We start from the raw sequence: 12,971 nt of genomic DNA on the forward strand, positions 1-12,971 counted from the left end.
CTGCAAAGGGTGCTCCATGGCTTTCCTGCACACCAGGGCCCCAGCTCCCACCTCCTGCCACCCACATCAGGGCTCATTTGTGAGTGCCCAGCCTGTAAGTACCCCGAGGACCCTGTGCCACTTCGATCCCGAGCCCAACCAGGGTGGAGAAGACACGCACGAGGACCTGGTGCCAAGGGGAAGCGGGGCCCTCGGAGCCATTGGTGGCAAACAGGCGCTTTGCCCAGCAGTGAGCCTCACCCCGGGGGCGTGAAGGGTTAACATAAAACGTGGCCCAAAACTGCAGCTATTTTCCCTGAGCTGAAGAATTGCAAAAGCCACGTCTCCAGGAGCAGAAGCCTCTGCATGACCTGCACCAGGACAGCCCAAGAAGCAGCTGAGAGGCACCTGGGGCACGAAGCCCCGCAGAGCCCTGCCGGCAGAACGAGGGTTTCTGGATAAAATGAACTCACAAAAATCCGAATGCGTTTCGGGTTAATTAGCATGGACAAGCAAATTAAACCATGCAAACGGCAGCGTCTGAACAGCACAAATGAGGGAACGGGGCCCAGGACAGCTTAAAGGATTGCACTGAGGTCAGGCAGGAAGCCAGGGGTGGAAACCCGCTGATGGGCCCTATGAGCCTTCACCCGCAGGGACCGCTGCCCCCGACCGTCCCCACTTCGCCCTCGAAGGGAAAACTTAACCTCCACTTTAAGGCAAAGGGCAATTTTTCCTCCCCAAAACACCGTGCTTATTTGTTGCTGGCACAATCAGCTTTCTGGTAATTCACAGCTGTATCTGCCGACATTTTAAAGCAGTTCTTCAGAAGTATCCCTGTGTTTTCCTCTGGCTCTTGGCAGTGCCTCCTCAGCACCCTTCCCTGGGGACAGCACTGCCGGGGCAGGCTGTAGCCCGTGGCACCGTGCTGTGCTCTGGAAAAGCGTTGAAAGAAAAGGAGAGGGGTGGAAAACCGCCCCAAACAGTTCTATTTTCGGCGTTGCTCTCAAGATATCAAAAGCAACCCAAAGGAGGGAGCTTCACAGACACCTACGTCTCACCTGTGTTTGTAACAGGGTCCCAGGGCGACCGGCTCTGGTGCAGACACCTCTGCTACGCCTGCCTGAGCCCTGCTCTCAGCTCGGCTGCCAAGCCCAGCGCATATCACAGCTCCTGGGCTTCTGGGGCTGCTGCCCCCACCCTATAGCCCCCTGTGCTTTCCCAACCCCACCACGCCAGGGTCTCACCCCCAGCACTGTCGGGCCAGCTCTGGGGGGCAGAGGCAGGGAGGGAGGTGGCACCTCCATCCTCGCAGAGCTGCGGGGACACCCGGGACAGGACCCGAGGTAGGAACTGCACTGGTCCAGTTTTGGGATGCTCTGACAACTCGAACAGGGGATTCACAGGGCAAGAAAAGGGGAATTTGTGGATAATTACAGGGAGGGGAAAACAGCTCACCTTGGGGCTTGTTTTGAAGTGTTAGGAAGTCGTGAGTCTCTTTGGGAATTAGATGGTCCTTAAGGCCCCTTCCAGCCCCAGCATTTTCTGATTTTGTGGCTCCGTGCTTCAATTTTGGCTAGAGTTGTACCAGAGGAGCGTGAAGAGGGATCAGATCGGGGGGTATGAACCCAGTTACAAACAAGTGCAGGCTCAGGGCTTGCACTCGGGCAGGCTCCAGCTCTGGCAGCCCTGAGCTGACATCAGTGCTGAGCCTGGGGCTGGGGGGCTTCAAGGTTTTCTCGTGGTTTTTCAAGGTTTTCTCAGGTTTTTCAAGGTTTGCCCAGCACCCTGCAGCCAGGCTGCTGGGGAGGAGCTGAGCAACGTGCTCGAGATGAAGGGGAAAAGCTCCTGAGGAGCGCAGCGAGGGGCTGGGCAGCCTGGTCTGCAGGTCCATGCGGTCCCACCACGCCGCCCCTGCCCCAGGGCATTCACGCTCGCGGTCAGCTCCCTCGCACGCTCCACACCAGGCTGCAATTTTTGGCTGTAAAAGCTTTTTTTTTCCTAGCATTTAAGCAGCTGCAGTCCCTATGCCTCACTCCGCAGCCACGGAAGATGCTGCTTTCGTGCGAAGATCCCCGGCCGTAAAGGAGAAGGAGCCAGGAAGGAAGGCGCGCGCGGGCGGCTCGGTGGCGCGGCTTCCCCCGGGAACGTCAGCTGCTCCCTACAACATGAGGTTTATTACATTTAATCACATCCTTGGAGGGTCCTGGTGCAGGCCAGGAGAATGGGCTTATTACTGCCTAATATTCCGTAGCTTTTATTTTAAATTAATGGTTTGCAGCTTTTTTTTTTTTCCCCTTCAAATTTTTATTTGAAGTAAAATAAAAACATATTTGTGTAAATTAAAAATGCTGATGAACGGGGGCGGGGGGGGAGGCTATTTATGGACCTTTTGTTTCCAGGCTCGGCATCCAGCACCGCCACCCAGCTGCCCTCTGCACCACAAAGGGAGCCGCTGCGGTGAGCAGCGTTTGGAGGGCGCACAGAGCGACCGGGGCGCAGGAGAGGCGCACGTGGGGCCAACCAAGCACCCATCCGTACCGTACGGAGAGCCAGCCCGGAGGTAAACGTGCCTCCGACCCTGTGCCAGACCTACCAAGCTGCCTCTGGGGGGCTTCTGCATGCAAAAAGTATAGCTGCCGTGAGAAGCTGCAACCTGTCTCTTACCCCAGGTGCTCTCCTAGCTTGGATTTTGCTCTTTTCAGCTTTCCTTCCACCCCACGTGGCCGGGACACAAGGGCTGCCTGCTCCTACCAGTGCCACGGTATGAGTATCGCCCCCAGGCTGACCTCCTTCACGGGCACTTTGTGCCCCCACGGCACTGCTCCGGGTTGGGTGAGTGGGAAGGAGTCCCTCTTTATTCCAGCAAGGACGTGGAAAGCAACACGATTAACGCTGGCCTGGAACACGCAGGAGGAGCACGCAGGGCTTTTGGCAGGAGCAGCCTCTGTCCTGAAACTCGTGGGCAGGTATCAAGGGTGATCTGAGAGGGGTGAAGAGCCCCAGGGCAACAGCCCTGCTGGGGCTGAATTCGGGACTTGGAGAGGAATTGCTCCCCTGCACTGTCAGCCCTAAGAAAGCAGAGCAGCCTCGCTGCCCTTCTCACATCCCCAAAGCCTGGTTTTCTCAGGAATCGCACACAAAGGGAGCAGGAGATGCTGTGCAAAGAGGAACCCATCCCTGCTCATCCCAGCCCCACGCTTTGAGGGCACCATCCTGCACACTTGCCGGACCAAGACCGTGCTACCAACTGACCCTACCGATGAGCTGAAACCTTCCTGCAGTGAAACCCCCCTCCTGGGGGGAGGCAGTGCCTCCTAAGGACAGCTCACGCTGCTCTAGGACTTGCCGCGGTCCCGGAGGTCCCACCAAGGCCCCAGCCATGCCACGGCAGCCACCCAGGACAGGCACCAGCTCTCCCCGCCTCCACCGAGCTGCCAGGCCCTGCAGAGGCCGTGGAGAAGACCCCCGACCTCGCGTGGGATCCTGCCGGCCCCGTGAGGGTGAGCGGGAGGCAGCGTCCCCAGCCTCGCCACCCAACCCAGCCTCCTTGCCTCGAGGAGGCAAAGCAGGGGAAGCTGCCCTGCTTCTGGGATCCTTCACTCAAACGTCCCTGCTGGCAGATCTTTACATATATACATATATATGTACATGTACCATTCATTAAAACAATTAATCGAGCAAGAAAGTTAGAAACGAAGCAATACCTACATGAGGTTCGGACCGAGAAGCTGGCATGTTAATTAGTGCTGAGCTGGTCAAACCCTCCGCAAGCTACAAATTAAAATGGTTGGTTATCAACGGGGTTAGAGAAACAACGTTCAACATACATCAGCAAAAGCACATTTTAGGAGAAATCAAAGGAATGAACCCAAAGTGTTCCACCTTCCCTCCCCCTCCCCGGCCCAGGCACCCCCAGCAGGAGAGCAGGGTCTGGGTTACAGCGCTCGTTAACGTTCGTCAGGTGGGACAGGGTTTGGGTGGGTGCAGGGAACACACGGGGTGCCTGCAAGCAGGGGGTTATCCTAGTCTTTGGCTGGAAACTGCAGCAAAAAAAAACACAGTACGGAAAAGCCACCAGGGAAAGCTAAGCTGTCCGTGTGTCTCGGGACAAGGACACCGAGGGCCGGGGTCACCTGGAGCCGGGAGGGATCTGCCCCGGGTGTCTGTAAGGCAGCAGGGCTGGGGGAGCTCAGGACCAAGGTCTTGGTACAAACAAAACACCCAGCACAGGTGCGGCTCATCCTGCAGCTGAACACCACATTTCCTTCAGGGGCATTTTGAGAGCCCCAAGCCCTGGCTGCAGCCCAGTCTTCAGAGCACCCGAGGCCGCCGGAGGCAGCGCAGGAGCCGGGTGCTGCTCTCGACCCTGGCACCCGGAGGGTTACGGCACGTGCGGCCAGGAGGCGCCTTCCCACCGAAACGGATGTCAGTAGAGCTCAGGTCAAGCAGAAGACGCTGAACTTACAGCTGCTCCACGGGGGCAAGATTTCTCTGGGCTCATTTCCCATTAAAATGGGAGCCCGTCAGAGGCTGGTGCAGGAGACGGCAGCTCCGTGACTCTTATCAAGCGGAAGAAAGAAGCTCTGCAGGTGGGCCTCAGGGTTCGGGAGCCAGGAGAAGAGCAGGGAGGACAAGGGGGGGGCTGCGGGCAGGCAGAGGGGCTGGGGCACGCCGGGAGCCCCAGCCGCGTGTGCACGCTCAGAGCTCGCACAACCAAACTGCGCGTGCACCCCGCAGAGGGGCAAACCCGAAAGGCAGAGCCTGGGAGACTCTGTCGCAGAAAAACTGCCTTTCTGTGAGTCCTGGGAGCTTCTTTCCTTTGCGTTCGGTAACCACGACGTTCCTCCCAGCTCACGTGTGCACAGCCGCGTTTCAAACAGACCTCGGGCTGAACTTCCCACCACGCTTGGACGAGGTGGGCAACTCGCTCGGCAGCCCCGGCGCGGAGGGGTTTCGTGTCTGTTTGTTTGCTCTCTTTCAGATGAGGACAACAAAGCGATCCTTTGTTCCCGTCATCCATCAGGGGAGGGACCGAGGCCAGGCTTGGCAGGGACGGGGAGAGGCCCTGGAGCCACACGCAGCACACCCATGCACACATGCGCAGGCAGGAACAGCCCCGGCTGCCACGGCCAAGGTCACGGCGCTGCGAGGACTGCAGGCAGGGGCAGGGGCTGGCCACCGGGAACCGTCCCCAGGAGAAGAAATCCCCGGGGGCGGCCGGTGGCCACGGGTGCCGGACCACCAGCGCGTGGGTCGCCCAACCTCCGACAGCGGCAGGGGTGGGCACGGGAGGGATGGCAGCCAGGGCCAGGATTTGGAGGTTAGGGGAGGGAGATGGTGGGAATTCTGCTTTGGCTTTCCAGGAACAAGCCGCCTCCTCCCCTGCTTGCAAACAAAGGGCAGAATTGAAAGACAAACAAACAAACAGAGGAGAATCCATCTGGGGTCAACCGGAGCGATTCGGTTCACGGCAGGGCGTTTTGTTTCTGAAATGTTTGTTTCAGTGAAGAAATGCCAAAGCCTTGCGCTTTGAAAATGCTGAAAACGAGCGTCTTGGCGTTGCCATCTCCCTCTGCCTGCCTCCGCCCCGACCTGCCCCGGGGCTGGGCCGAGGCTCAGGTGCTTTCGGTGGGCCCAGAAGTGCCCCAGGGCACAGGCACCTATTGCGGAGCCGCACGGGGCCCCAGCATAACGCCTGCCTGAGCCCACACAGCTGGAACGATAACGGCAATCTCCGCCTCTGCTAACAGAAAGGAGCAGCAGGGTCTGGTGCTGCTGGCTCTGCGAGGGCAGGCCGGGGAGCGAGGCGCCGCTGCTGCTGCTCGCCGCTGTGCTGGGGGACGAGGGCCCTGCCTCCAGGTCTGGGGACGCTGCTAGGGACACATTTTTCTGACCTTTGCTGGAAATTAAAAAATAAAAAATAATGGTATAATGCGGCGCTGTCATTTATTTTGGTTATAGGGGAGTCAAAGACGAGCAAGAGCTCGCCTCGCTTCGCTCCGCACGCCCCGGCTGAGGGACCTGGGCTCGGCCACCGCAGCCCCTCTCCTGCTCACGGGGTGCTTGGAGGCCAGAGGGTCCTTCACCTCCATCCCCTGCCCCCACGGCCCAGAATCGCCCTGGCTGTCTTTGCTAACTGTGGGAGCAACGAGCAAACGGGGAGACCCGCAGTGAAGAGGCCTGGATGCCAGGACGCGGAGGCGGGCTGCGTTTTCCTACGGACAGATTCACTCCTGCGCAGCCCAGCCAAAAGCCGCCCCGGGAGCACACGGCAAGCAGCAGAGGGTGCCCGGGGTCACCCAGGTAGGAAACCTCCCTTCCTCCCAGCAGACCCGACATGGGTCACCCCCGGCTCCAGCACTCAGTCACCGGGAGCACACCGGGACGCTGCGCTGGCTCCCACCCTGCTGCAGACACAGCGGCACCCCTAATTTCCAAGGCGAGTAGCGGACAGAGACCCAGCTATGCTGAGGATGAAACGTTGATCCATGCACACGCCCATGGTGTGTGGGTCTCCTCCAGGACAAGCAGCACCCTAAGGTCTCAGGGAAAAACATCAGAGCTAGGGAACGAGTGTTTTCCCATGATTATGGATAGAAAACACATGAATTTCCCAACGGGGGTGGGTGACAGGGTATAATTCAAAAGAGAAATGGAGGGACCTGGGTCTGGCATGCGACCAGATGGTGCCCACAGCCTCTGCAGGAGCACCACGCATTTGGGAAAGCATCCAGAGCAAAGCTTTGGAAAGGGTGGGAGCTGGGGGGGGGATCTGCAGCTGCTGCTTTCCTTCCATCGCAGCTGGCATGGGGGGAGCCCCCCGTCCTGCCCCGAGTGAAGGCAGCACCCGGAACAGGACTGGCGGGATGGTGGTTCCTCCTCCGGCTCCCCAAGTGCAGGTGCAAAGGGGATGAGGTGCAGGGATCACGGAAAACTCCCACCAGCAGCAGTGGGGAGAGATCTGCGCCGCCAGGGCCATGCCTCTGGTTGCTCCCCCAGCAAGGGCGGCCGGCAAAAGGCCGGGCCTCACATCCACAGCTCTGATCCTTCGCTGTCTGCACAGTACCCACGGCTGCTGGCTCGCATGCCCCGTGCCACCAACGAGCACTTTCACGGTTAACGTTGGTCAAAAGACAGGAAAAAAAAAATAAAGGATGTCTTTTTTCATTTTTCTTATCCAAGCTAACTGCAATAAAAGCCATGGAAGCCAAACGGAATTTGAAATTGTGCCATTTTTGGAGTGCAAATTGAAGAGTGTGAGCCCTGCATTTCTCTTTCTTCCTTGCCCTCGCCTCCAGGTGCAACAAAACTTGGGGAAAACAGGAAAACAGTGAATGGGTCTCAGGGGGGAGACTGTAAGAAAATGAACTGCAGCAAAATTAACACGAAAACCACTCTTGATTTTTCCCCCCTAGAAAATAAAGCGAGGAAAGCGTCCAAAGAAAAGAAAAATCCGTGAAATCATCGAGAAAGAGATGCCTTTTCGTTAAAAACCCACGTGTCCTGATCAGGGCATTCTGGGCGCTGGTGGGCACGGCAGAGCAGGGGAACCCCCGGCGCTGTGCCATGGGTGGGGGCACCCTAGGGTGCTGCCCTGTGACGCCCAGGCACCAGCAGAGGAGGGGATGGTGCAAGATGGGAGCCCCCTGTCCAATGAGCACCAACGTGCTGCACAAATTGGCCAAGGGAGGGACCTGGCATGGGGGTCCCCAGCTGGATGCAGGGGGGTGAGCACCCATTGCAGCCCCCGCTGCGCCCACCCAAGCCCGTAAAGGATCTTTGGGGCAAAAACAGAGGTTCCCAGAGGGAATCGCATTTCTCTTTTGGGACTTTGCAGGTGTCTTTGCAGGCTGAGCAGCCCCGGCTCTCTCAGAGGAGAGAAAAAAAAAAAAAAAAAGGTTAGCTATAGATTTCAGAACACGCCAGAAAAAAATAATCCATCCAAAAAAAAAAAAAAAAGCTGGGTAGATTTCTCTATTAAAAAATCAGAAGCGATGTCGCCACAGCTCTCCAGAGCTGCAGCTACAACACCGACCGTCAGCACTCCGTCTGCAGCACCAGGTCCTGTGCCACAAACGCCACCAACCTCCCCCTGCTGCCACCAGCCCGGGGCACGGCTGAGGGCCAGCAGCCTCCTGAAACCTGCCAATGCCACCAGTGCCCTGACCACATCACCTCCTCGTGCCGCAAAGCGGCATCGCTTGCCCGGCATCACCCAGCAAACCAGGGGTAAAGTCATGAGCCACGTCCCAGCCCTCCTGCGGTGCTATTCGGTGGTGCCCTCACTTTTCTGTCAAGTGCTTTCTGCACTGGGCTAGAAAAGGTGTTGTTTTTTTATTTGCAGCAGCACAGGTTCCCGTTCCAAGCCTTGTTTCGCTGTGATTTTTACAGACATGCTCCAGTTACTTTCCTGATACAAGATGAAGCACAATTGCAAACAGTTAAGACAAAGCCACAAATGGCAAGGACACGGAAAGCCAATCAGGCCGTCAGCTGTATTTTCTCTCTCGAGCTGCTTTTCCCTTTCAGTGACACTTGTGCGCTCGGGCCAGGGTTTCTGGACTGCTCTGTCGGGTCCCCACCAGCTCCTGAGGCACCCCCAGAGGAGCCTGGGCTAGGTGAGGAAGAGGAAGGCCAGCTGCAGCCAGCCCGCAGCAGGCTCCGGTCCCACACCCAGCTTTTGCCAAGCACCGGCCAAAGTCTTCATGTTCCTTAGCCCAAGGTGAAGCGGGCAGAGGCTGCGGCACGTGCTGCGTGCTGCTGTGCCACGGGGAGGGCTGGCACGGCACGCAGCTGGCACGCATGGCCCGGCAGGAGGGATGCAGCGAGGAGGGAGGCGCAGCTCCAGCTCCCCATCAGGCTTCTCTAGCCCAGGGTACTTTGCAGCACCCACAGCCCTTAAAAAAAAGGGGGGGGGGTGAAATGCCAGAACATGCTAAATACACCAAAGGGAATAGGAGATGGTGAGAAGCTCCACCAAACGCCTCTGGCAATGCTGTTGGCTGTTCTGAGTAACCCGGCTTGCCTACAGCCCGGTGCATCAAGGCACACACCGGCACTGACACGTCTCTGCCTCAAAGAGGGCGCAGCTGCTGGCTGCCCACCTACAGGAACGCGAAACACCAGCACGGCCGGTGCCACCAGTGTGGCCAGACATTGCCAGCCACGCTTCAGGAAGGAGCAATAGCAGCCCCAGGGGCACTGCCCGCCTGCAGGGCACAGCTGCTTGCAGAGGGAGGCGCGTGTCCTGCAGCCCCCGGACTCACGGCACGCCCAAGTTTTCCTTCTGCAACAGCAGCAACACATTGCTCCTTCATCAACTCGGCTAAAGCACGCGCAGTTGCCACCAGGGGACAGCCAGCAGCCCCAGTCCCTGCCACGGCCCTCTGCCGAGGAACCGGAGCTGCAAACAACGAGCAACGCTGGGGCAAGGCGACCTGGCCCTGTGCTCGTGGTACGGACAGAGTCACAGCCCGCCGGTGGGACCCTGGGCAAACCGCCCCACCTGCCTGCACCACGTCACCCAGTCCAGTGCCGGTGTAAGCCCCTGCAGGACCGCCAGCTCCCTGGGGCACTGACGGCCATTTCCAGCATCCCGCAGAGCAGAGCACCGCGGGGATGAGTGCCAACCTTTCCCAGCCTCAACCAAACCACGCAGTCGAGGAAGGGACGCCAAAGGGATGAGCCTCTCACAGACACAGTTCTGCTGTCCCAGAAAATCAATCTGACACCTCTTATCAAACACATGGGAAAAGGATGAGTTTGTGGCCGTTTGTTGTAGCACGGGGGAAAAGGGAGGTGAAAACAGGTGGAAATGCAAAAAGAAGGCTATGACCAAACATGACCCCACATTTGCACCAATCTGCCCAGCCCTGCACCCAGACAAGTTCCCCCACATCGAAATACTTGCAAAGTAAGAACCCGTAGCAACTTTTTCCATACCTGGGCAGGAAGAAGGGGCTCTTTGTCATCGATGTCAATGAGGACGTCGTCCCTGGGCGTGAGGCTCACATCATCTGCAATCGGAGCAAGCACAGGCATGAGCAGGACATCCAGCTGTTACGGACCCCACAACCAAACCACCCCCAGATCAAGCTCCAGGAGCAGCTTCAGCCATGCCCAGAGCCCTCGCACCACCCAAAGCTCACGTTCACGGGGCTTGGCCACGACACAGCCCACCAACAGACCCCAGAGCCAAACTCCTCCTCGGCACCTCCCGGGCCTTTTACAACAGACCTACAGCTGTGCTGAGCGACAAGCCATGCACACAGCCACCCACAGCTCCTCCTGGGGGAGGGCGAGGGGGGCAGCCAGCGGTGGGCTCGGTGCCACGGGTACCTGCGTGCTCCTGGGGCCCGTCGGCCTCCTCGTGGTAGGGGTCGCAGTAGAAGTCCTCCAGCGAGCGGACGGTGCACTGCCCCACCACGGGCCTGCGGCCGAACGGCCTGTTGTCGATGATTTTGATGATGATGGGGGGGCTGTACAGGCTCTCGCTGGGCAAACGCTGCGGGCAGAGCAGGGGGGGGCACACGTAAATACACAGAGCGCCCACCCCGCACCTGCCTGAAGGGAAGCGAGGCTGAGCAGCGCAGAATCAGCTCCGGCCCAGGGTTGTTTTGTAGGCCCCCGGAGGTCCCTTCCCCGTGCCGGCCGCGTGGGGCCGAGGTCCTCACCACCTCCATGAAGAGCACGCAGACGTCGAAGTTGGGGTTCTTCTTGACGTTCTTGATGACGCAGGACTGCACGAGCTGCCCGCCGCACTCCACCAGCAGGCTGGGCGAGGTGACGCTGGCCAGCTGGTAGCTCTTGAGGTTCCTCAGCCCCCAGGCCAGGATCTGCAGGGTGAGGGGGACGGGCAGAAAAGACTGAGCCAAACTGCTCCCTCTGGGTCTGCCCCGAGCGTCTCAGCAAGGGAGGCAAACCCAAAGGTTGGCCCGCCACGAGGGAGAGCCAAATCCCCCACGTGGGCCAGGTGCTGCGAGGAGAAGGCAGGCCATGCAGCGAGCATTCATCCCTCTGGGCACAGCATGCCCTGTGTCCACGTTGCTCATCTGATAACGGCCTAAAGAGCAAATGTGGGCCTGGGCCAGGGCTTGGTGAGGTTCAGCTTCCCCGGTGGGAAGTCGGACCTGGTGCCGGCCTGGTGATGGGACCGGAGGACAAAATGGAAACCCGTTGGCCCACTGAGGCAAGTACGTGCAGCAGGAGTGGAGGAAATTGTGTTTTTTCTCCATGCAGAGCAAACCCAGAGCCAGGATCATGGCTTGAGGAGACTTGTGGCTGACAGCTGCTGGGCAGAACCAGCTCCCAGCGCTGGCTGGAGCCTGTGCCCACCAAGTCTGCTCGGCTCCCATTTCTGGGTCTCACCCCCGTGCGCTCCCCGCCACTCACCTCGATGGCCGTGCGCTGCAGGACCGGCTTGATCCCCTGGGGCACCATGTAGATGTTGGGCTCCCGCTGGGGCGGCGGGTACGGCAGGTCGGAGTCTGCGGACTGCGGGGTGGAAGGGTGATAGCATCAGGGGGGGACACGACTGGCCACCAGCCCCATCGCCTCCCTACGCTACGTCCCCCAGAGCCTCCTCTCCACTAAAGCCGTCTCCTCCCCGCTGTCCATGACACCCGGACGGGGGGAAATGGACATACTTGCAAACTATTTCTCTCCCTTTAATCTGACCCCGGGGAAGACCAAGCACCTCTTGCTCAGAGCGACGCCCGAGCCTTCCCGAGGGAACTGGGAGGCATCTCCTGCCCCACGCCGAGGCACAGTCTCCTTTGGGGGAGGAGGAGATGAAACCACATCTATCCCAGACCAGGGCCGCAGTGAGGTAGTTACGGGGAGGGATGAAGAGAGCGGATGAAGCAGCAGCAGGGGGAGAATTAGTGGCGTTAGCTCCGTGCGCTGGGCAGCGAGATGCTGCGGCCAGCGCCCACGGTCCGGCGGGCAGAGGTGGGGCAGCACGATGGGACGCAGGCTGGCATCGCCCCCAGCCGCGGGAAGGGGCACACGATACAATCAGAGATCGTCTAGATTCGGAAAAACCTTCATGACCACGAAGTCCAACCATCAGAGGTCACCATTCAAGGTAAAACACCTCTGCCACCTCTTGTTAATTCAAGGCCTGGAATAGCGATTGCCTGAAAGCATCGGATTTTTATTGCTATGTTGTGTGTGATGTATAAATTTACGTTATTCTTCTGCATCTGTGTTCCCACCTTGTATCTTCTCTTGAGGTACTTGCAAGCTTTCCTCAGCTAGGGCTGTCTTTTATCCTAACACAGTGAGGCCCTGATCCAACTGGTTCTGTTGGATTCCATGGAATTTAAGAAAATATGTATTTTGTTTTATTAGTAATAAAGGAATACCACCAACTCACAAAAAGCACAGTTTAAAGAGCTATATGGCTGGTACTAAATTAATTAATTACTAACCCTAAGAATCCCTAACAGTCCATCTGCTTTGGTAAATGTAAGGATCCAGTGGAACACCCACTTGTTGCCCACCAGCTGTCCCTACAATAGGGCACTTCTGATTTAATACTGAAAATGGTTGGATATAAAGCACTCCCAGGATACTAATGGCAGGAGTAATCGCAATTCAGCACTAAAAAGTATGTTTTTGTGGGGATTTTTGTGATAAGATTTAAGGTACTATTTTAACACTGATCCCATAAGAGAACGATGCCGGCCCCAGGACAGGGCTCAGGTGCAGACAGAAGGAGGATTCCTCCACCGTGAGCCCAAGTCTGGACAGCGGGCGAGGGACTCAAAATTTGCCTTCACAGGGCAGGGAGGAGGGAGCCAGACTTCCCTGGCTGCTGACGGAGGATGGGCTCAGAGCCCTTCCAGGGTTTGGGTTCTTCTTGACCTGGATCTTTGAGTTCAGACTCACTGAGAAGGCAGGAATGAAAGCAAAACCTCTAAAAATGCATCCTTCAACCAAGGGCAGTTGGAACCAATTTAGGAGACCGGCATTCTTTTCAGGCTAAA

At 58.1% G+C, this 12,971-nt stretch overlaps 1 protein-coding gene across 13 annotated transcripts in view; it reads right to left on the reverse strand.

Annotated features, from left to right (window-relative positions):
- DYSF (dysferlin) overlaps nucleotides 1-12,971 on the reverse strand; it is a 94,988-nt gene that overhangs the window by 42,399 nt on the left and 39,618 nt on the right. For 9 of the 13 annotated variants that reach the window (XM_080590352.1, XM_080590351.1, XM_080590343.1 and 6 more), the window contains 5 exons: nucleotides 11,374-11,475; nucleotides 10,656-10,817; nucleotides 10,321-10,486; nucleotides 9,925-9,998; nucleotides 3,691-3,753 (listed from right to left, as the gene is read on the reverse strand). In XM_080590352.1, the coding sequence (XP_080446478.1) occupies nucleotides 3,691-3,753; nucleotides 9,925-9,998; nucleotides 10,321-10,486; nucleotides 10,656-10,817; nucleotides 11,374-11,475 (567 nt within the window). Of the gene's footprint in view, nucleotides 1-14; nucleotides 2,141-3,690; nucleotides 3,754-9,924; nucleotides 9,999-10,320; nucleotides 10,487-10,655; nucleotides 10,818-11,373; nucleotides 11,476-12,971 lie in introns of those variants that run through there. The other 4 variants (XM_080590345.1, XM_080590344.1, XM_080590347.1 and 1 more) reach the window with 2 other exon arrangements.

The sequence above is a fragment of the Anser brachyrhynchus genome (genome assembly GCF_964034855.1).
Source record: "Anser brachyrhynchus genome assembly, chromosome: 4".
NCBI lineage: Eukaryota > Metazoa > Chordata > Aves > Anseriformes > Anatidae > Anser > Anser brachyrhynchus.